This window comes from Festucalex cinctus, chromosome 9 (assembly GCF_051991245.1).
Source record: "Festucalex cinctus isolate MCC-2025b chromosome 9, RoL_Fcin_1.0, whole genome shotgun sequence".
Lineage (NCBI taxonomy): Eukaryota > Metazoa > Chordata > Actinopteri > Syngnathiformes > Syngnathidae > Festucalex > Festucalex cinctus.
Genome location: NC_135419.1, coordinates 20,756,953 through 20,781,546, shown reverse-complemented (window position 1 = coordinate 20,781,546; position 24,594 = coordinate 20,756,953). Strand labels below are relative to the sequence as shown.

At 38.8% G+C, this 24,594-nt stretch overlaps 1 protein-coding gene across 3 annotated transcripts in view; it reads left to right on the top strand.

Moving 5' to 3' along the window:
• The window catches only part of LOC144025769 (protocadherin-1-like), a 148,213-nt gene that overhangs the window by 19,521 nt on the left and 104,098 nt on the right, over positions 1-24,594 (top strand). For all 3 annotated transcript variants that reach the window (XM_077532091.1, XM_077532090.1, XM_077532092.1), the window contains one exon: positions 4,073-6,256. In XM_077532091.1, the coding sequence (XP_077388217.1) occupies positions 4,073-6,256 (2,184 nt within the window). The remainder of the gene's footprint in view (positions 1-4,072; positions 6,257-24,594) is intronic.

The window sequence follows — 24,594 nt, the reverse complement described above, 5'->3', positions numbered from 1 at the left end:
CAACTATTGAATGGCGATGCACATTTTAGTGAGCATCTGACTGGTCAAATTCATATAAAAAGCATCAAATTCCATATAAAACTAATTGCATGCCTTTGCGATATGCATATTGCAAGGGCCAATATCGTGATATCGATATTTTTTCGATATATTGTGCAGCCCTAATATATATATATATATATATACACATATATATATATATTCATATATATATATATATATATATATATATATATATATATATATATATATATATATATATATATATATATATATATATATATATATATATATATATATATATATATATATATATATATATATATATACACACACACATATATATATATGTATATATATATATTAGGGGTGTCACGATTCGCCAACTCCACGATTCGATTTAAATTTCGATTTTGGGGTCACGATTCGATTTTTTTTTCGATTTTTTTTTTTTTTTTTTTTTTCGCTCCCCCACTTTATAACACAGAGGCATATGCTTCTGTAGGCTAAGGCTAGTCTATGATCATTGGTTCTATTCATTGTACAGTAAATCTTATTTCAAAAGATCGGCTACATATAGGTGATGCAATTTCCATATTATTTTTGTGTAAATTTATGTAATATATGATAATTGACATTAGGCAGGAATGATCAAATTCAAAGAATTTATTTACAATATAAAGTTAACCGTCTTGTTCTTACTGAAGTGTAAAATAAAAAATAAAAAAACAAAAACAAAAAGTCACAGTGGGTGCCTGCCATCTATTGACTGTTTTTGGTTACAACAGTGTGCTGTGCGTTCCTCTTAAAATAATGTGCAATGTGCAACAACAACAAAAAATATATTGTATCCAAAGTCATGGAACAAATACAGCCTGAACAAACTATATCCCAACATTTACAGTTGCTGGGCATACTGTAGCGTGGTTCAAGTACACTAATTAAATGTTTGAATCCAGCGTTTTCCAAGGCTGCAGGTCTGCTGCTATAAATAGACCTATGGATCTGGCGTTTCGCGCGAGCTGAAGTGTGTGGAAGTTTCACTGTAAATGAGGATGAAATAGTTGGTTGGACCGTTGTTTTCCCACTTCTAGTTGAATTTGATAAATCTAAATCTTTGTGATGCCTGCGTAAATGTCCCGTCATGTTTGTCGTGTTTCCCGTTGTTATAGGCTGGCGGCTCGGGCCCGCCGCCGGCTCCGCTCCCCTAGTATGTATGTGTGTGTTTGTGTCGGCTGGTGCCCGTATAATGGTACTTCAGTTTGAATGCGCCAGCGCGACACTCTGATTGGAGGACTGTGCCAGCGCGACACTCCGATTGGACGACTGTGCCAGCGCGACACTCCGATTGGACGACTGTGCCAGCGCGACGCTATTGTGTATCCGTGTATTATACCCCTATTGGTTATTGTTGTTTCTCCTCCGTTCTGTCAGTTCTGTCAAATGCGGTTATTATTTGTTCACCTTCCACTTTCACTCCCTTGTCAAACCCCTGCCTGAAATTTCAATTAAAACTACTCAGATGTTAAAGTCGACCCGTGTTTATCTACTCTATATTTTCTGTTATTGTGTTACTTCCCTTCCCCTTGACGAGCCGGGCGTAACACCGTGGCCGAGTACAGTACGCGCACATAGCATATCTTGCAACTGTGGTCTTTTTATCGACAACGTGAACGTTGTCGACATAACTCACCGGGAACGCAAAATGTTTCCAAACTGGTGACGAGAGAAGCGGGAGCGGCTTGAAGCACCATTGCTGTGTCTGTCCGCGCTTGCCATCATGACTGCAGGAGAAGTCAGCTAACAAGTGCCGTTAGCTAGTAGCTGAATGGCTGCGTCTCATTTGCTTTCCTGGGAGGTGGCGGTGGCGGCGGTGGCGGCGGGCGCGGGGGGGGGGGGGGGGGGGGGGGGGCATCGAATCGTGTGTCCTCTCTTCTATTTCGATGCTCGAAATCGTGACGTAATTTCGATCGATTTCGATAAAAAATCGAAATCGTGACACCCTTAATATATATATATATATATATATATATATATATATATATATATATATATATATATATATATGTTAGAGGTGTTAAAAAAATCGATTCGGCAATATATCGCGATATTACAGGACACAATTCTCGAATCGATTCAATAGGTGGCAGAATCGATTTTTAAATATCCGTTTTTGATGGAAAGATATTCAACAAAACGTCTTACTTATGGTTAGAGTTCACACCTTAATCATGGAAAAATGTTAATGTTATAAATTTGAGAAAAAAAAATCAAACAATCGACGTATAAATCCGTATCGGGATTAATCGGTATCGAATCGAATCGTGACCTATGAATCGTGATACGAATCGAATCGTCAGGTACTAGGCAATTCACACCCCTAATATATATATATATATATATATATATATATATATATATATATATATATATATATATATATATATATTATTATTTTTTTTTATTTCTCTTAATATTTTCAAATGTTTAAAAAACATTTTTTTGCTTTGAACAAAAAAATAAATAATCATTTTGAATAATCGTGATTTCAATTATTACCACAATAATCGTGATTATTATTTTTTCCATAATCCAGCAGCCCTAGTTTAGATGGTGAACTTTTAAAGGGAACAACTCCCCTCATAACTCCTCATCATTCCATGAATTGGGGTGGGTGTCCTTCAATATGCTGATTTTGTATTTAAAAAAAAATAATTATAATTAAATAAGGCCTATGTTGAGTAAAGATCAGATCGTTCTTTGTAACTGCCTATGTTGGTGTCTTTTTGAGCCATTTCCTTATCTACGGCAGGTTTTGGTTATTTTGTTCATATAATAATCTGAACATTTACGTCATGTGCCTAGCTGCTAAATAATTCTTTTTCATTCAAATCTCATGAAAAGCACAATTCTCCTCGTGGTTTCCAAAGTCCAAGATAAATTGACGTTACGTAGCAGGACGTTTGGCCATTCGGAGCAGCTGTTTTGATTGGATTTTCCTAATCAAACTCGCTTGATTTGGCCGAGTGAACGCGGATTACAAGCGGCTGTGATGTGTCCTCCCTCGTCCACTAATGTTCCCTGGAGGAGTGCCGTGCTTTCATCCTAATAAGAAGAAGAACATTAACATTCACTCGTGGCCGTTAAAGGCCAGTGAGCCGCCGCCTGTCTCAATGATTCCTGCTCCTGCCCGGCCAAACGGGAGGGAAATGTTTGGAGCGGTAGCCTCTCTTTGTGACTCCTTCCGAGGCCGCAAGATCAAAAATAATCCGACTAATGCGTCTGGTGTCATGAAAGTCTGCATTAAATTTGACTCTATATTTTGACAAACAATTCCAGTGGAAGGTTATGTTGAAAATGGCTTTGTTTAGGGTAAATGTTTGTTAAGGTTATATTTGTGGGGGTAAGGGGTTTAAGGTTGGTGGGTTAGGGTTAAGATTGTTTTAGGTGTAGTGGTAGTAAATTGGGGGTGAGACTTAGAGTTGGATTAAAGTTAGTAGGTGAGTGTTTAGGTTTGGGCTAAAGGGCTAGCGGATTAGGGTTTCAAGCAAGTGCTAGTGGGTGGTTAAGTTAGATTAGGTTCGTTAGTAAGGGTAAGAATAGGGCTTGTAAGGATTAATGGGTTAGGGTTAAAATTTGTTTATGCATAGGGTGCCATAGTGTCCATTAGTATTATTTTTTTCCCTTGCTAATTTATTTTAGAGGTCGAAGCAAGGATTATAGTTACGGTTATTTGTAGGGTCAGTTGTTGAAGTTAGTGGGTTAGGATTTCAAGTAAGGATGGGGTTAGGGAAGGTTAGGCTTAGGATATGGCAAAGGCCCATAATTCAGCATTAAGGTTTATGGGTAGAGTAAACGGAGTTAAATTTTGTGGGTTTAGGTTTAGGTTAGTTGATTAATTAAGGATTACGATTTGTGGGTCAGGGGCTATAAAATCCATTTTCATGAATATTCCTTCAGTTATGTTTGTCAGCCTGGTAATGTCTTCAAATATTTTCATTTTCCTGCCACGACTGGGACTGAAGTGGTATGAGACTTGAAAGAGTAAACGCATGCTGTCTTGTCTTTTCAGGTCCGTGCCAACGACGCTGACATGGGCACCAATGGCGAGATCGACTACAGCCTGTACCAGACGTCCGAGACAGTCCAGAGACTTCTGCGCATCGACCGTTCCACGGGAATCATCTACGTCAAAGGCATGGTGGACCGCGAGGAGGAGAACGTCCTCAGGTTCTTCGTTGTGGCCAAAGACCGCGGGCCAAACTCCAAGAGCTCCAAAGTCCCGGTGACCGTCACCATCCGGGACCAGAATGACAACGCTCCCACCATCGAGATCCGCGGCATCGGCCTCGTAACGCACCAGGATGGAATCGCCAACATCTCCGAGGACATGCCGGTGGGCACCGCCGTGGCGTTGGTCCAGGTGTCAGACCGCGACGAGGGGGAGAACGCGGTGGTGACGTGCGTTGTGGCCGGCGACGTCCCGTTCCAGCTGCAACCTTTGAGCGAGTCTAGCAACGACCGTAAAAGGAAGTACTTCCTGCAGACTACCACGCTGCTGGATTACGAGCGAGTGAAGGATTACAGGATTGAGATTGTGGCGGTGGATTCCGGCAACCCCGCTTTGTCTAGCACCAACTCCCTAAAAGTGCACGTCACCGACATGAACGACAACACGCCTGCCTTCTCTCCGGCCATTCTGGAAGTGGACTTCGCCGAGGGGAACCACCCGGGCGACAAGGTGCTCCAGGTGGTGGCTGCCGACGCTGACAGCGGCAGCAACGCTGAGCTGGTCTACAGTATCGTGGAGCGCTCGGCCACCGCGCTCTTCGAAATCGACAGTGGCAGCGGCGAGGTTCGAGTCAAGAATCTGCTGGACCGCGAGGAGACGGAGCGCTACGAATTCCGCGTGGCGGCGGCCGACAAAGGCGTCCCGAGCAAAACCGGCACAGCGACAGTGGTGATTAACGTCCTGGACCGCAACGACAACGACCCCAAGTTCATGTTGAGTGGCTACAGCTTCTCTGTCATTGAGAACATGCCACCGCTCAACCCCGTCGGCGTGGTCACCGTCACGGATGTGGACAAAGGCGACAACGCCCGAGTCAGACTGTTTGTCGAGCCCGACAATGGCAAGTTTGTCATCCAGAATGGCACCGGAAACATCTTGTCCAGCATCTCCTTCGACCGGGAGAAGGAAAGCACCTACACCTTCCGGCTCAAGGCGGTGGACGCCGGTGACCCTCCTCGATCCTCCTACGTGGGCGTCACCATCAACGTCCTGGACGAGAACGACAACGCCCCCTATGTCACCAGACCCGCCAACTCGTCCTACAAGTACCTGAGCCCCGTCACCCCACCAGAGACCCGCGTGGAAGTGGTGGTCGCAGAGGACATTGATTCCGGACCCAATGCCGAGCTGGACTACAGCATCACTGGGGGGAACCCGTATGGACTGTTCCAAATTTCGCCCACCACGGGGGAGATCACCCTGGCGCAGGAATTCACCGGGAAGCACAACGGGCTGCACCGGCTGGTGGTGCAGGTTCGGGACAAGGGCAAGCCACACCGCTACACCACCGCGTTGGTGCACGTCTTTGTCAATGACACTAAGGCCAACGTGTCACTGATTGAGGCTCTGGTGGGGCACAGTCTGTACACCCCGCTGGACCGGGACATCGCGGGGGACCCCAACTACGCCATGGCACAGCGCAGTAACATCCTGTACGGAAGCCTGGCCGGTATCGCCGGCGTCATCTTGGTCATCGTGGCCGTGGTGGTCATCCGGCACAGGCTCCAGAAGGACACCAAGAGTGGCTACCAGGCGGGTAAGAAAGAGAGCAAAGACCTGTACGCGCCCAAGCAGGGACCCAAAAACTCCAAGGGCAAAAAGAGCAAGAAGAGCAAGGCTCCCAAACCGGCCAAACCTCTGGAAGAGGACGAGGAGGCCGGCCTCCAGAAGGGCCTCAAGTTCAACCTCATCAACGAAGCCGTCAGCGACAGCCCCCGGATACACTTGCCCCTCAACTATCCACCAGGGAGCCCCGACTTGGGGCGCCACTACCGCTCCAACTCGCCACTGCCGTCCATCCAGCTGCAGCCGCAGTCGCCCTCGGCCTCCAAGAAGCACCAGGCGGTGCAGGACCTCCCCGCCACCAACACCTTCGTGGGCACGGGTGACAACAACTCCACGGGCTCCGACCAATATTCGGATTACAGCTACAAGGCCAACGCGCCCAAATACAGCAGCAAACAGGTAGGACACTACGCAAACGCGCCCATGTACCGGCCGGACATCTATTGGACCGACGGGGTGTGGTAGTTTGGCCCCCGGGGGACGTAGACCAAATCCTGAGAGAACCAGCACGTTCATCTTTATTTCTCCTTTTCTTTTTTTTTTCCTTTTTTTCCCCCTCCGTTTGCTTGAGTTTCTTTCACCGCATTTTTATTTATTTTTTTCTTTTGTTCACCACCCACCACCACCATGAAGGTTGCGGGATAGACCACACGGGGGGGTTCACACGGAGACATTTTGTTGCTTAAACCACAAAAGGGGGCATTTGAAACCTGCCATGGGTCGAGCCTTACTTGACTTTTTTGTTTATTTTCACTTGTGCGTTCAATGAAGGAGCTTTTGCCAGCGTGTTGACTTTTCACGACGATGACGTCTCTGAGTCTTTTTGACAAACCACTACTGTGAAATCCTCACTTTAATTTTCTGTTGTTGTTATTTTGTTTTGTTTTTTTTCTCCATTTTCTGCTCCCGTCTTTTGTATGGTTGAAAGACTTTTATTTGCTTGTTTTGAAATGAAAAGTGAGGAATGGTCGTGGCAATCAGACCAGTTTTCAAAAAAAGTCAAACAGTTTGCACAGACTCTCGGTGGGTGATGTTGGCCTTTGTTTATTACCCACAGTGCCTTGTTCTATTTCATGTCCTCAGCGTGTGATGAATGTGTGCGTGTGTGAGAGAGAAGTTGTTCTTGGCTTCTGGTCAGGCTGTCAAAAGTACAACAAGAACAAGGACGGACAATCAAATCAAGACCACGTAGGATAATAAAGACACGAGACTGCTTCAATTTTTTGTTGTTTTTTTCGCAATGTTGGCTGATATTTATGGTTGATCATAAAATGCACTGCAACCTTTATTTTGACCTACTTTTATTTGACGTATATGCCTTATAAGCAAAAGCCGGAAAATGTGAAAAAAAAAAAAAGACAATATTTTGCGTAATCGTTGCCAGATGTGCCACAAGACTCACAGAAGCTCGTTAGCATTTAGTCAGTCTCGTTTCTTTATTGTCACACCCTGTAAATACACTACATGATATATAGTCATGATTGTGTGTGCGTGATTCACTGTATGATCTTCACACGCATTGACAAACCAAAGGCACACACACACACACACACACACACACACGCTTTGCACTCATTTCCCAGTGTTGTTGATGTTCCTCTTCTTGTTCACTGCTTGAACTTCATGTACATGGATGTTTGTATCCTTTATTATTATTATTATTTGTTGTTGTTTTACCAAAGCATATTTCATTTCAATAAACATGCTTCAATGTGATTGCTTGTGGCGCTCGTCTGTGTGCTTTCACTCATTTTGCTTGATGAGGAAGATGATGGTGAGGGTGATGAAGCTGACGCTGGTGACGGTGCAGGTGACGTTTTCATTTCCATCTTTCACATGTTGGAGATCAAATGTTTTGTTTTTTTAACATTTCAGCATCGCAAAGCAGTAATTAGATGAGATTAGATTAATTGGATTTTTTTTTATATGTATTCATGCTTGTTTTAAATGAGATTTTGTCAAATTATTAATTTCTTCAAATAAGGAAATTAATCCTCATTTGGCTTCTTCACAAGTCTTAAAATTCAATTTTGCACTTCAAAGGAAAAAAAAATAACTGGAGTCGCTGTTTGATTTTGTGGCCTGTTGATAAGGTCCATTCATGTGCATGAGCTAACACTTGCAGAATATATATATATATATATATATATATATATACATATATATATATATATATATATATATATATATATATATATATATATATATATATATATATATATATATATATATATATATATATGTATACAGTTTTATGCCAATTGACCCCCCAAAGAGTTTTTTAATTTTTATTTTTTTTATGGAGGTATACATGCTGCGATTGGCTGGCAACCAGTTCAGGGTGTACCCCACCTACTGCCCATAGCCAGCTGGGATAGGCTCCAGCGGCCCCTGCGACCCTTGTGAGAAGCAAGCGGGCCAGAAAATGGATGGCTGGATGGAGTTATACAGGTCCAAGTTCAAATGGCGAGAGAAGTTTTAAAAAGATTTATCCTTAGGAATGTGATGATATATCGATATTGTGATAAATCGTGATACTTTGTCTCCCAATAGTTTATCGATACGTCTACGCAAGTACCGCAATATTTGTAGTTAATATATAGCCACTATAACTGCTCCATTGTTCATGACTTGTTAAGCAATTACTTGGGGGTCACTTGTGGGAGCGCCTCATAAGAGTGGCATGGAAATGGACGCCAGTCTTCAGGCGAAGAAGACTCATTAGCTTAGTTTTATTACGATGATTATTATTATTATATAATTTATTATTCCATCCATCCATTTTCTTGACCGCTTAATCCTCACAAGGGTCGCGGGGGGTGCTGGAGCCTATCTCAGCTGGCTTTGGGCAGGAGGCGGGGTACACCCTGGACTGGTTGCCAGCCAATCGCAGTAATTTATTAATTTTTTTATATATATTTATATATTATATTATGTATTTATATTATATTTACATTTATTTATATTATTTTTATTATAATATGAATTATTTTTTATTATTATTGTTTTTTATTATTATTTATTTATTTTTATTTAATGATACTTATTTTATTATTTTATTTATTATTTATATTATTAATATCATTATTATTATTATTTTAGGATTAGTTTTATCATAGATTAGTCAGCCTTGTATCGCAGATCGTGAGGACAAGGTTCCCACAGGTTCCCAACCCTATTTAGCTTTTTTTTTTTTTTTTTTTGTCAAAAACCTAGTATTTTAACAGGGGTGTGTAGACTTTTTCACACGATAAAAAGAACACATTTGCCACAACAAAAGCTACAATTAATTGTTTTTATTATTACTCATATTGATCATTTATGGGGTAAAGTAGAGACACTAATTACTAAAAGCGCAAAACATTTTATCTCCATAAGTGTCACGCTTTCATGTCGTCATAACACAAACACACAATCAACGACACAAACACGTCGATAACACACAAACGGACTCCACATTAGCAGTCCGTTCTGATGGAGCAATTAACCGTCGCCATGGCAACACGCTGACCTGCGCGTGCATGCGTTTGTGTTGACTCACAAACACACGCATGCAGACACGTGACAGCATGGCGGCGTGTCGTTTTCGAGTTCATGTGAAGTCACTCGACAAAATGTGCTCGAGACCCCTTAGTCGCTATCTTTACAAAAGAAAAAACAAACCTTAGAACACTTTGCCGATTCTGAGATGCTCGAAACCGTTGTAAACCCAAGAACCAAATTTAACCGGAAAGATACACTTGCTTCACTTCACACAGTGGATGCCGCTTGAAACGCACATGATGACGTTGGATGAAACGTAAACATAAACAAATCCTTGTTGTCCTTTTTTTTTCTGCTAGCGTCCTTATAGAGCTGATGCGTTCAGCTTGACGCGGTCAGAAGCGTTTGGAGTCAAGAGAGGCACTAGCGGGGAACTTGTTAGCATGTCACTAGTCAAGTGTCGTTAGACTTCATGTTGGAACACATTAGATTGACAGCCGGTGGGGCTGAGCTGGGCTATATATGTGCGTGTGGTCGTCCACAATGGCGTTTTTGTGCGACTCGCTTCCTCTTCCAACCATGACAAAACAAACACAAGTTTGCCACGTGGGAACCGAGCGTTCCTGAACACACCGTCATCATCATGAGTCAAGATGGAAGTCAAGTATCACTGCACTATCAAACCAAAATAAGGTAAATAATAATAATAATAATATTAAATAATACCCAGTGTGTGACATATTACTAGTTTTAATTAGTTTTCAGGGTGGTTCTGTTAGTTTTAATGAGTTTTAGTTCTTTAATAAATGCTTAGTTTCAGGATTAGTTGTCGTTTTTTGTTTATTATTATTATTATTATTATTATTATTATTATTATTATTATTATAAATGTGTATTACTTGTGCGCAATATTTAAAAAACAGCATGGGAGCGATGTCATCTGAAGGTGTTTTTCTATTGGCTGTTGCTAGACGACGTCACTTCTGTGTGACACACTTTCAAATGTCCTTATGGGGTATATGCCACGGAAGAGGCGGGACTGTTTTAGCACATCAGTTTGTTTCCGATTCGGTTTGCCACGTGTGGGCTGCGTCAAAAATACTTGTGCTTCCGACTTTGTGCCCCTCGGTTGCGCGTTCGCAACCCGGACCGGAAACAAACTGTTGTGCAAAATCACGTCCCGCCTCTCCCGTGGCATATACTCCATTCCAACGGTTAATATAAAAATAAATCAACTTAAAATTATATTTAAAATCATCCCCAAAGGCTCATGCATTCAATTAATTACCAAAGACTAAAACCAAGGACATTTTTGCTATAATTATACTTTTGTAAACATAAAATGTAGTTAGTTTTCGTTTTAACTTTTTTTTGACCACCAAAAACGTTTAATAACGATTCGTAAAATCATGATGTATGCCGCCATAAGGTAGAAACATACTTTTTTTTTTCTCTAATGAAAGAATGGAATGCGATCTTTCATATGGTACTTTTCATATGTAGTAAAAGCACACAATATTCTGTTTGCCTTGAAAGATGAGTTAAAATGCTCAAAATCGGTTGGCACTGGGAGTTAGTTTTTTTTTTTTTTTTTTTTTTTTTTTTTTTTTTTTTGATAACGTGTGGCAGTAAAAGAGTTAAAAAGCATTTTCGTTTTTATTGTATTTCGTTAACAAATAGTTTTTCCGTTAGTTTTAGTTCACTCAAGTAACCTTGCATACTACAGACCTTACAGTCAAGAAACAACACTTTCATACTCCCTAGGACCAACTTTACACCCGAGAATCTACCACTGAAGTCTAGTTTACAGCCTACAACCAACAACATACCAACAAAACTATCCAGCCAAGAACCAGCAACTTTACAGCCAAACACAAACCCAACTCCGACCACGTCTTCGCACTGTACCCTAAAACTAACTTTTCATCCAAAATATCACTTTACGCCCTCACCAAGTGACACCTTACATTTCAAAAAGTGCATGTGGGTCTGTGTGTGTGTTTTTGCGTGTGTCTGTGTGGGTCCAGAAACGACACAAAATAACAAACATCATTTTGTCAGCATGTGCATGTTGCATGTGCGGTGCCACCTGCTCCAAACAAAACAAGCGAAGTGGAACGGAAACCCGCCTGAGGCGTACGCACGCACACACATACAGATTTGATTCGTTTACGATTTCACGATGTCACTTGTCAATCTTTAACACGGTTTCCATGCCAATTGATTAGCAACATGCTAACATTTTGCATATATTTGCTTGAACTTGTGAACATAATATGCTAGCTAACATTAGCTTTGGATGATACACATGCCAGTGTTAAGTTAGCGAGCTAACATGCTACTCTACCTTGAGGGTAGCAAACAAGTAAAACATACAGATTATATACATATATTTTTTTACGATTTCACAATGTCACCTGTCTGTTTAACACGGTTTTCATTCTGACTGATTAGCAACATGCTAACGTGGTGTTTCCACATTTTGCATATATTTGCTTGAACTCGCGACCATAATATGCTAGCTAATGTTAGCTTTGGATGCTACACATACCAGTGTTAAGTTAGCGAGCTAACATGCTACTCTACCTTGAGGGTAGCAAACAAGTTAGGGTGGAATGGAAAAACCGCATGAGGCGCACGCGCACACATACAGATTTGATTATTTTTTTATGATTTCACGATGTCACCTGTCAATCTTTAACACGGTTTTCATGCTGATTGATTAGCAACATGCTAACGTGGTGTTTCCACATTAGCATGTATCTGCTTGAACTCGCGACCATAATATCCTAGCTAACGTTAGCTTTGGATGCTACACATGCCACTGTTAAGTTAGCGAGCTAACACGCTACTCATCATGATGAAAAAAAAACAGCAAGATTAAATGTGATTTAAGTCTTAAAAGCTGTTAAAAACAGTGATGTGAAAACTAGTGGATCACAAAGTACAGGGAAAAAACAAAACAAGTTAGTGTTAGTCAATGTCAGAAGTAAGGAAAAGTATCGGCTCCCCTCGAGGGCAGCAAAACAAGTTAGCGTGCGTGCAGGTGTCGGTGTTAGCAGGTGTTGTTCGTCTGCAGAGGCGGAGGTCAGTGCACCGGCGTACCTGTAGGTGGGGTTAAAGGTCAGAAGCGGTCCAGCTGCTGCTCCGTGTGTGGGAGAACACGCAAGCAGCGGCCACATGCTGCAACACATGAGGAAAAATAACAAGAAAAAAATGGTTAGTTTGTGTGTCACATGGAGGATATTTCCATGTCTTAAGTTTTGCTTTGTTTGCCAGATGCTAACACGCGGCAGCGACAATTGCTTGCTAGCACACATGCTAATCTTGATTTCGTCTTCAGGTATATTTTTGAAGAAAAACTCAGGCTTTTGGAAAAAAAAATTGCCAACTTCTGAGATTACATTTTATTTTTTAGGATTTTTTATTTTTTTTATTCTGTAAGGAATTTTTTTTTAAAGAAAACAATCACAATCATAATCATAATTTTCAAGACATAATTTTGTGAGGTCAAAATGATCAACTCTGAGAATGCTAGGTGTGAGACGATATATCGATATTGCGATAAATCGTGAGACCCGTTAGATTATCGATACGCCGACGCAAGTATCGCAATATTTGTAGTTAATATACAGCCACTAGAACGGCTACATTGTTCATGACTTGTTGAGCAATTACTTGGCGGACCACTAGGGGGAGCGCCTTGTAAGAGTGGCAGGGAAATGGACGCAAGTCTTCAGGTGAAGAAGACTCATCAGCTTAGTTTTATTATTATTATATATATATATATTATTTATTTTTATTTTTTATACATGTTTTATTTTTTACTTTTGATTATAATTTATATATTAATATATTATATTATCTATTTATGTTATAGTTACATTTATTTATGTTATTTTTATTATAATATGAATTCTTATTTTTTATTTATTTTTATGGTTATTTATTTATTATTTATTGTGTTTTTAATTTATATTTTTTATATATAATATATATTTAGATATTATATTATCTATTTATGTTATATTTACATTTATTTATATTATAATATAATTTTTTTTTTTTTTTTTATGTATGTATGTATGCATTATTATTATTATTATTATTATTTTCTTCTTAGTTTTATTGTAGCTTATAGTGGATTTATTACCTGAGCAATCTATCGCTTAATGGTGGTATCGTCATATTGTGAGATAATCGTTATCGTCAGCCTTGTATGGCATATTGTATCGTTTCGTGAGGTGCCCCCCGGTTCCCACCTCAAGAGAATACCCGTTAAAAAAACAGCTGAATCTTATCAAAAGTGCCCTATTTTTAAAAAATTTTTTTTTGAGAGAGAGAAAAGAAGACTTTTCCTGTCGTTTAGCAGTGAAAGAGTTCTTTGATGCTCTCACATGGCCACCCACAAATTTGCGCTGCTTTTATTTTTTGTCACGACGACACACTCGTGGTTTTGTTTTGCTCATGCGGCCTCGTGCTAAAAGTCATTTTATCTGCAGGCGATAAAGAAGTAGATTGACCCCAACCGAGCGAGCGAGCGAACGACTGAGCGGCTCCAGCAGCAACAAATTTGGCAGCAGCTGCGGTCACGCTAACATGCTAACGGGCTAATGACACACTCAAAATAAGCTGCTTCCGCACTTCCATCCTTTCTCTGAGGATGGAAAATGTCAAACAAGTTTCATATTAAAATAAATTAGCTTTTTTCTTTGCAGGAAAAAACATGTTTGTTTGTTTTTTTGTAAAAGTGAATGGATGGAGTTCAATCATATCAGTTTTTTTTTTTTTTTTTTTTTTACAAAAAATACATCAGATGTTTCCTGGATAAAATTTGGAATCCTAAAAGAATAAAGTTGCATTCCTACCGATTAAAGCAGAATTTTATTTTATTCAATTAACAGAAGTGTCATCTAAGGAGAATAAAGTTATATATATATATATATATATATATATATATGTATATATATATATATATATATATATATATATATATATATATATATATATATCAAGTTTGTAATTTTTCAATTAAAAAAAAAATCCTCTTATGAGAGTAAAGTTACTTTTGGGAAAAAATGGCAAATTATAAAATTTGGAATCATAATACAATACAATAATATACAATAATACAATACAAGTAAAAGTAACTTATAAAAAAAAATGTACCTGTAGAAAAAAGTATAAATTTGTATCTGTAAAAGTTGTGATTTGTATCTGTAAAAAAAAAATGTACCGATAAAAAAAAATGTGTACAAAAAAATACGTAAAAAAATTGATGTAAAAAAAATCTATACATAAAAAAAAATTGTACGCAAAAAAAATTGGACGTAAAAAAAAAAATGTACATAAAAAAAAAACTTGTACGTAAAAAAATACAATAAAAATGTACCTGGAGAAAGAAGTGTAAATTAGTTTCTGTAAAAGTCCTGATTTGTACCTGTAGAAATGACAACTTGTAGTCAAAGAAGTCGCCACTAGGAGTCCCAAGTAGTTTTACTGCTGCTGTCCAGTCACATGACTTTTGCTAGCGTCTTATACACAAAAAACATTTGTCAAATTTAAAGATTTAAAAAAAATCAGCTTCTGTCTTTTTTTATTTGCACATCTTGCTCATGTGAATGTTTACAATGTGCAATAACTTCAATAGTGTGATGCCCGTATTTTTGTGTACATTATAGAATGAATACATTTTAAAATGGAGTTACATTTCCTGTTTGCCAGCAGGTTACGCGCGAGATTAGTTAACTGCAGCATTTAAGGAGCACTTTAGCCCGGCTCTTAACGTTTGCGCGTGTGTCGACATCTGTTGGGCGCTAATCCCGCATTTGACCTCGCATCTTCATCCTTTCATTTCCTTTTTTTTTTTTTTTTGGTTCTCCTTGTCATGATTTGAATTTGGAAATGATTTGAGGAGCTTCCGCTGGTCGAGTGAAGAAGAAGATACACCGCTCGAAATCCAAAATGCTTAAGCAAGAAAAAAAGCAAGGAAGGGAAGATGGGAACCAAAATGTGGGGAAATGTCGGGATTAGCATCTGGCTACGCGTAATCTGGCAGGAGGTTAGCGCGGGATTGAGGTCGCCCTATTAACTCGCACGTTCGTATCACTCATATAACTTTTTACACTCGTACATCTTATGCAATTAAATCAGACGGATATTTTACAAACTCAGTTGTAATCTTACAGTATAAGGATGAAGTTGTCAGTTTCCAGGGAAGAGAGTAATTTGTGCGAAAATAAGGTCACAGTTTTCATAAAAAGGGAGAATTTTTTTTTTCTAGGAAAAGTTAAATTTTTTGATGACATTTTTTTATTTGTATTTAAAATTATTATTGTATTTAGAAAAACAAACATTTGTTTTTAAATAATTTTATATGTCATGCAAATTTGTATATTTTTGTTTATATATATATATATATATATATATATATATATATATATATATATATATATATATATATATATATATATATATATATATATAATTTGTATTATAATATTAAGTATTTTTATTATGTATATTATTATTTATTGATATGTATTTATTTTTTGATTATTTTATTTATTATTATTATTATTATTATTATTATTGTATGATTAGTTTTATCGTAGTTTATCGTGGATTTATTTTCTGAGCAATATATCGATAATTGTGGTATCGTCATATCGTGAGATAATCGTTATCGTTAGCCTTGTATTGCATATCGTATCGTATCGTGAGGTAGCCAGAGGTTCCCACCCTTATTATAATCCAATGCGGGATTTTTTATTTTTTTTTTATTTTTTTTTTTTTTTTCTAACAGTATTTTTTCTAATTAAAAAAAAATCCCAATTTATTAATGTTTTGGTGACATTTTCCAAGAAAGATATATTATGGATAAAAAGTTGCAAACTAACAATAAAGGATTTTTTTTTTTTTTTTTAGAAAAGAAAAAAAAAACATTTTATGGGGAAATTGATCACTTTTTTAGTTTTTTAAAAAAGAAATGGAAGTTGTTTTTTCAATTTGTACAATTTTAACTTGAAGTCTGGCATCCAAACAAGACCAAAATAAGGAAGGAAGGAAAGAAGACATTGCAAAAAGTCTGGGATTAGTGTCTGAGCGTAATCTGGCCCAAAGTTAGTGGAGGATTGAGGTCGCATTTTCCTGTCACATTTCTTCTGCTTTTTCTTCTTCTTCTTCTTCTTCTTCTTCTTCTTCTTCTTCTTCTTCTTCTTCTTCTTCTTCTTCTTCTTCTTTGTTTTCCTTCTTACTCGTTTGTTGACTGTTGTGATTTGCCCCCAAAGGTTTCGTGTGGAATTGCACATTAAATCCTCCACGCAAACCGCCAAACACGAGTCAACAAAAGTCTTGAGTCTCGCTTGTTTGCAGTGCGTGTGTAGTTTGTGCGTGTGTGTGTGTGTCCGTGTTGTGTATTCAAACAGCAACATGATTATCAAAAAATTACTTGGAGTGGAACAGCAGCTAGAAAAAAAGAAAAACAGGAAGTGCGTCTACGCTTCATTGTGGGAATGCTGAAAAAGCATTCACACGTTATTCAGCTTTTTATTCACCACACTTTTTTTGCCGTGTAATAACTCTAACATAATACTTCCGATTTACACCATTCATATTTCAACTTGCTTCAAAAATTCATGCCAATTTGGGAATATATCGTCTGATTTCACAGTACTTACAGTTTTCGCACAATTTAATGTTAAACATCAACTTTTCCCCATTCATTTTCAATGGGAATGACATTGAACTTTTTCTGTCCCACTTTCCACGCCCCCTTCCATACATACAACTTCTCATCATTACCAGCTCTGTGATACTGCTCAGTGGCGCACTTGGTAAAATGCATTGTCCAGTAACCAGGAGATCACGGGTTTGAATCCCATCTCCGATTGTACATTGCAAATGTATGCATGGTAATTATGCTGTGATTACATGTATACCAACTAACTTAGTTCCACATTTCCATCTAAATGAATGGCAGGTACTGCATGCCAAGGTGGCGCTATTGCGTGAATTTTATTTTTCCATCTAAATGAATGGAGGGTACTTTCAGATAACATTTTTACATATAAAACAGCCATTAGCCGTGATTTTCAACAAGCCAAGTTGGCTCACATGTTAAATTTTGCCTGGCATAACGGAGACATGTAAGTGTCTTGGTTCCAATCTCGTTTGGGAAATATTTTATTCGCATTTAGCTTCCAGCATTTCCATGAAATTTCTGCAGAAATTTCACTTTGTCTAGTTGTGGAAATGTTGAAGCATTCCTACATGTTATTGTGATTTTTATTCTCCACACTTTTTTTTTGCCGCATAACAACTCCCACATAATACTTCCAATTTGCATTGTTCCATTTTCAACTAGCTTCGAAAAATTCATGCCTCCCTGGTATATATCATCTGATTCCACAGTACTTACAGTATTTGCACAATTTAACATGTAATATCAACTTTTCTCCATTCATTTTCAATGGGACAGACATTTAACATTTAGTATCACTTTCCACCTCTATTTCCATACACACAGTATAACTTATCATCATTACCAGGTGTCTAATACTGCTCGGTGGCACAGTTGGTAAAGCGCTTTGTCAGTAACCAGGAGGTCATAATTTCAAAATTTATCCCTCAATTTACTTCATCAGCATTCCACATGCATTCAAATCTTAGCATTCAGCTATTAGCATTCAGCATTCCCACGCAATTTCTCCGGAAATTGCACTTAGTCTAGTTTCTAAAGAATTTTTAAGACAATATTCTTTTTACAATGTATTTTTATTTTTAAATATTTCTTATGTTTTGAGAAAATCTCACGAAAGTATTTTTCAAGCTATTATATTTAACAGTTGTATTCTACAAGGAAAACTTAGCAGGAAAAAAAAATCAAATTATGTAAAGGTAGCTTTATTTTGATGAAATTTGACGGGGAAAATAATCATTTTTTTACGAAGTAGTTTTAAATATCATGGTGTTAAAACAAATTTTCTAGTAAAATGCCTTTTTTTAAGTAATATAACTCTCATGACTTTTAAGAATAAAAACACATTTTTCAGGAAAAAATATGGATTTTTCAAAGATGTAATATTTTGCTGACAGTCTCTTGGCTTTCCAGAAAATAAGTTGAAATCGTATGAGAATTTCTTTGCGTTTTTATCAGATTATATTTATTTATTTATTTATTTATTTATTTTTAGTAATTAGGGTGACCATATTTTCATTTCCGAAAAAAAAAAAAAACACGGCACTCTGCCCGACCTCAAGATCAATCAAATGTAAAGGAAAAAGTAGAACGATTGGTCACCCGTCTTGTAGTCTTCCGAGTCAAAAAACAGTAAAATCTCAGATAGCTGTATGTGTTTCCAAAAATGTATTTTGTGATTTTGATTAATATAGCATAGTATACATATTGATACCAACTTATCCCCCCCCCCCCAAAAAAAAAAAATTAGAGCCAAAAAAATAATAATCTGAAACTAAGATTGAACTAGTCTGTGGGATCACTACGCAAAGTTGTGAGTAGTCACTCAAAAGTTTCTCATTTCCATTTTTCGTGTGAAAAGTTTATCACACCACTTCTTCACTTTTGCCACTTTTTATACTTTTTTTAAAAAAATTTTTTATGGCCGCTAAAGTAAAAGGTGATGACGGGAACACTGACAAGCTGACAACTGAAACGCTTTTGTCCGTTGCAGCCGTTACCGTGGCAACACTAAAAGGGAGGGCGTGTCCTCGCTGACACAAATGCACACACACACACGCGCGTTATGCTAGCATACATCCCGAGGCGACTACGTGTCGCCGTGACGACAGCTTAAAAGCTTCCTTCACGCCTCCCTGCTCGGCGAGGCGATGTGTTTGCCGCAAGGCATTCTGGGTCGTTTGGTGGGGAAAGATAAGCTTGTTGTTGGGACGTTTTGGGTTTGAGGAATGTGAATATTTACCTAGTGCGGCAGTTAGCGTCAGATGGATATCTCATGCTTTGTGTCATCTTGGGCTAAATCATTGACTAGCAGGCCGCGTCATGTTAGTTGGACAATAAAAATAAAAAGGGCGTATTTTCTTGATGCGAGTAACAGGTTAGCATCTATCTCGGGCGATTGGCCTGATTGGCAGAATAAAGTAATATGGCTAAATTAGCAACAATAGCACAGTCACTTAGCGTAAAAGATGCTTACCTAGGCTAAATTAGAAACTCGAAAATTATGATGAGTGGAAGATGGCTGTCTACAAATGTATATTAGTTTAGCAGAAAATCTATGTGGAAGGGGCTAGGTCACCCCTCCCCCCCAACACCCGCCAATGCCACCACTCGCCCTCCCCACTTGTATCAATCAATGGCCATGTTTGCTGAGCTCACACTCAACTGACTGACTGATTGACTGACCTAATTGACCGAGCGTGCTTGCTAGTGCTCATTTTTTGTGCCGCTTAAATGCTAACTGATTCAACAGCACCATCCTTGTCGCTGCCAAATGCTAAATACGTGTTTTTCACATTGTTTTGACGCAATATTAGCTCGACGCGTGATCGTACACCAAGACTGAAAAATCTTTTGAATGTTCACAAAAAAATGTTTAACGTTCCACCTGGAAACAATTTTGCTTGGAAGTGTGACTGCCTTTTAACTGCGGTGACCAAGGTAACACTCTCAGGCCCATTATAGCTCATTTTGGTCACTTAGTGTCAGTCACGCTAATGCCGTGAAGCTAACTCTGACCTCGGTACTTTTTGTTTTTCTGCCACCAGAACAAATCATGACACAAAAATGATCAATATTTAGTCAGTTGCCACATCCATGACAGCACAAAAAGCAATCATTGGATCTCATTTGAGATCATTTAGAGTCAGTCTATGCTACCGGCGTAAACAGAACATTTTTTTAAACTGCAGTAGCTTTTATTTTGAAAATTCAGCCAACTCAGCCAATTTTACTCAGGAACATGAAATTTGGTAAAAATGTCCATCATGAGTAGACCCACAAAAAATGCTCAAGAAGCCATGTCTGAAAGGACACTCAAGAAGCCATGTCTGAAAGGACACAGGAAGTCAGCCATTTTGGTTTGAACTGGCCATTTTTAGGGTTATTTCGAGTGATTTTTGCACCCTAAAATAGTTTTGAAAATCCAGCCCCCGAAGCTACATTGACTTAGCAACATCAAACTTGGTAGGCATGTCCATCATGAGTAGACCCACAAAAAAGTCTCAAGAAGCCATGGCTGAAAAGACAGCCATTTTGGTTTGAACTGGCCATTTTTAGGGTTATGTCCAGTGATTTTTGCACCCTAAAATAGTTTCGAAAATCTAGCCCCCGAAGCTACATTGACTTAGCAACATCAAACTTGGTAGGCATGTCCATCATGAGTAGACCCACAAAAACGTCTCAAGAAGCTATGTCTGAAAAGACACAGGAAGTCAGCCATTTTGATTTGAACAGTCCATGTTAGGGTTATGTCCAGGGTCCTTAAACCCTAAAATAATTTTTGAAAATCCAGCCCCCGAAGCTAGTTTGACTTAGCAACATCAAACTTGGAAGGAACGTCCATCATGAGTAGACCCACAAAAAAGTCTCAAGAAGCCATGTTTGAAAAGACACAGGAAGTCAGCCATTTTGGTTTGAACTGGTCATCCAGGGATCTTTGAATGGTTTTGAAGCTAGTTTGGGTTTGTAACATGAAATTTGGTAGACATGTTCCTCACAAGTGGACCCACAAAAAACAAAAGACACATGAAAGCCATTTGCTTTGAATTGGAGAATTTTGGCTCAGTTGTGCCCTACCATATGTTCAAATGTATGATTGTGTCCCCAGCTTTTGTCTGATTTCTGCTAAAATTTGAAGCACACATACCGGACAGATGGACAACGCTGAATCGCAAATAATTTGACTTTCGATCATTGCATGTAGGCGAAGTTTGATGACTGGCCACAAAATAGCAATCTGTGCAGATCGCAGCTTTAATTGCTTTCAGTTTGATTTTTTTTTGTTCTTCTTCTTCTTCTTGACGCTCTGAGAGAGATTCAAGCGTCAAGGCCGCTCACTCGCTCGCCCACATTCATCTGCATCTCTTTCACTTGGACGCAAAGTAAAGCCACTAACAAGCGCTTTTCATTTGCATTCTGTTGCTGGCGCTCGCATTTGCACGTTCAAACGCCGCACGGCAACGACAACAAGCCGAAAACATTTACAGGGCTTGACTTCACCCTAAACTCAAAATCCTGCTTTGACCTTCTTTTGCTGGCATGCGTGTGCGCGCGTGTGCGCACGTGTGTTGATGCGTGCGTGTGTGTCTGTTGTCTCTCCTGACTCCTTTGTTTTACTGCGGCGGTATGCGGTGTCATCACTTAGTGACTGACAGGCAGACGACTGACAATTGACAGGATGTGGAACCGCGCGTGTGTGTGCGCGCGTTTGTGAGTTTATTCAGGCTGGTCTCACTGCCTGGGATGCACTTTAAGGACAAAAAAACAAACAAACAAGCAAATTACAATTTTTTTTTTCTTTTGGTACATTTCCCAGGATGCCTTTCAAGTGTAACGTCATTTGGCTGCTTGCTTGTATTTATTTAATTTGTTGCCGCCCAAGAGATGCCAAAAGTTCCCCGCATAAAGTCAGATTTTAGAGCAGATGTGATTTGTTGGGAGAGCACGCTTTAAAGTAACAGCTGAAAAAACTTAAAACAGAATTATAATATACGTCCATCACGTTTTGATGTAAGCAATCAACAATTACACAAAAGACACAAAGAAAATATTGACAGATGACTATTTAAAATGATGTGGGATGCATTTTTGGGTAAAAAGTTGTCATAAAAGTGTTTTGTGACCAAAACAGTTAAAGATATGGAACACCCTTATCAAGACCTTTAATTTGATACGTGACTCGATGTGGTTTGTTATATGTCTATTTTCAGGGCTGGACTGGCCATCTGGCATAGAGGGAAAATGCCCAGTGGGCCGGCTGATTTTGGGGCCAATGCAGTGTTTTGTTTTGTTTTTTTTTTGTTTTTTTTTAATGATTACTTTCCTAAATTTTACCCCAAGACACTGGCCCACAATTTAGAGGTGATAGTCCAGTAATCCAGTTCAAATATAGATCGCAAACTGAAACATCATCAGTAAATATCAGTGGCAGAGCTACGTGTTAGGTAAAGGTCAACTGATTGGAAATCTTCAAGGTTGAAATTGATCCCTGCCAAAAATGTGTCAGCCATGCAATTTACAATTAACAATGAGCCCACCAAGTATGGAGGCAACTGGATAAAAACTTGTTGGGGAATGAGTATGAGATTCACATTTCTGGGTACAAAATCGGATTATAAAAGTATATTGTGACCCAAACAGTTAAAGATATGGAAATCACTCATCGAGATCTTTAATTTGACACATGACTCAATATGGTTTGTTGTATGTCCTTTTTTTTTTTAATTTTTTTTTTAACCTTGTTCCTGGTAAATGTCGACTTAACGGAAATCTTTATGGTTGAAGCTAATCCCAGCCAAGAAAATGTGTCAGCCGTGCAGTTTGCGATAAACAATGAGTCCACCAAGTAGGGAGACAATTGGATGACAAAAATTGTTGGAGAATGAAGAATTTTTTTCGTGTGACATTTGACCTTGCTGTGACCTTGAACGTTCTTCTTTGGTGTGTCCAAAGCTTTGACCCCAAAGAAGCCACGTGGTGAATATCAGCCATTTTGGTGCACATTTGTGAGCGTGAGAGGACAACGTAACTCAAATAGAAAGTAATAGATTACATTTTGTAGGAGTAACTCGGCCAGCAATGTTGACAAGCGGGTTAAGAGGACAAACATGGCCGACTCGGCTTCCTGGGTTACTTTGGAAGCATCGCTCACGCGTGTCCTGACACTTGCTGCGAGAGTGTTTGCAGCCTCCGGGGGGCAATCGGGGTATTGATCGCTACGTGTGTGTGTTCAACAGCAGAGTGTGTTGTTGGAAGCTGATTACACACACACGCAAAGTGCAGGTCAGAGTGTGTGTTTGAGCGGTTGTCGATGGCGCCGGCGGCAGTGGCGTCGACTCGCATGCACGCACACACACAAGCAAGCGCACTGTCACCGATAAATGATCGGCCCGCAGCGTGTTGGCAGAAAATTCCATTCGTTCTATTTTGCACTTGCGAACAATCGTTCGCTTCAATGTTGGCGTGCGGACCACAAAAGTGGATTTCCTTGCAGCTTTTTTTTCTACTCTTCCAAAAAGAATTTAAAATATTTATATCAGTTATGTATTTCTGAAATCACATCATTTTGTTAGTGCATTTTATTGTATTTATTTATTTTTAAATTAAAGATTATATTATCTCTGTAGTTTTCTTCTTTGTTATTTTTTTTAATCGCCTAATTTAATCCCATAGTTTTAGGTTGATGGATTAAAGAAAAAAAAATAGTGGTGGTCCAATCAGTCGGCCAATTTTTTTTTTAAATTTATTTTAATTTTACAAGGCAGTTTGTGCTGACTCATTGGACCATTTTCATCAGTAAAAAGTTAATATTTTGTCTATAATTAATGTGGTAACTTTATTATTTTTCATGTACAATTAATACCTTTAAAAAATAATTTTTCTATTTGCTGTTAACTGATGATGGACATCACCTGTGCTGAGGAAGTAGGTCAGAACCAATCACGGCTCAGATTGCTGACCAACCCCATAAAACAGGTGAGCCATGATTGGTCGTTACCTACTTCCACAGCGCAGGTGATGTCATCATCAGTCGACAGCAAGTAGAAAAATTACTTTTTAAAGGTATTAATTGTACATGAAAAATAATGAAGTTATCAAATTCATTCTGGACAAAAATATTAACTTTTCACTACTGAAAATTGTTCAATGAGTCAAGGATCCCTTTAACCGGATACTTCAGATTCCCGCCGGAGTCACTAAGTTGTCAAGAGACCAGAGGAAGGATGAAAGGAAGGAAGGAAGGAAAGATGGAACAAAGTGAAATCCAACACCAGACACCACCTACCACCCACAGAGTTACAAAACCAAAATTTTTCACCAACCCCAGAAATGTCTAAATTCCCAACAGATTAGGTAGACCCGAAGAGACCAGAGGAAAAACTAAAGAAAGGAAGGAAGGATAGATGGAGCAGAGTGAGATCCACAAACAGCGACCTCCACTTATTCAGCGACCAGTGAGAGTAAAAAAAAACAGACTCTTTCACCAACCCCAGAAACCTCTAAATTCCAACAGATTAGGGAGAACTCAAAAGACCAGAGGAAAGACGAAAGAAAG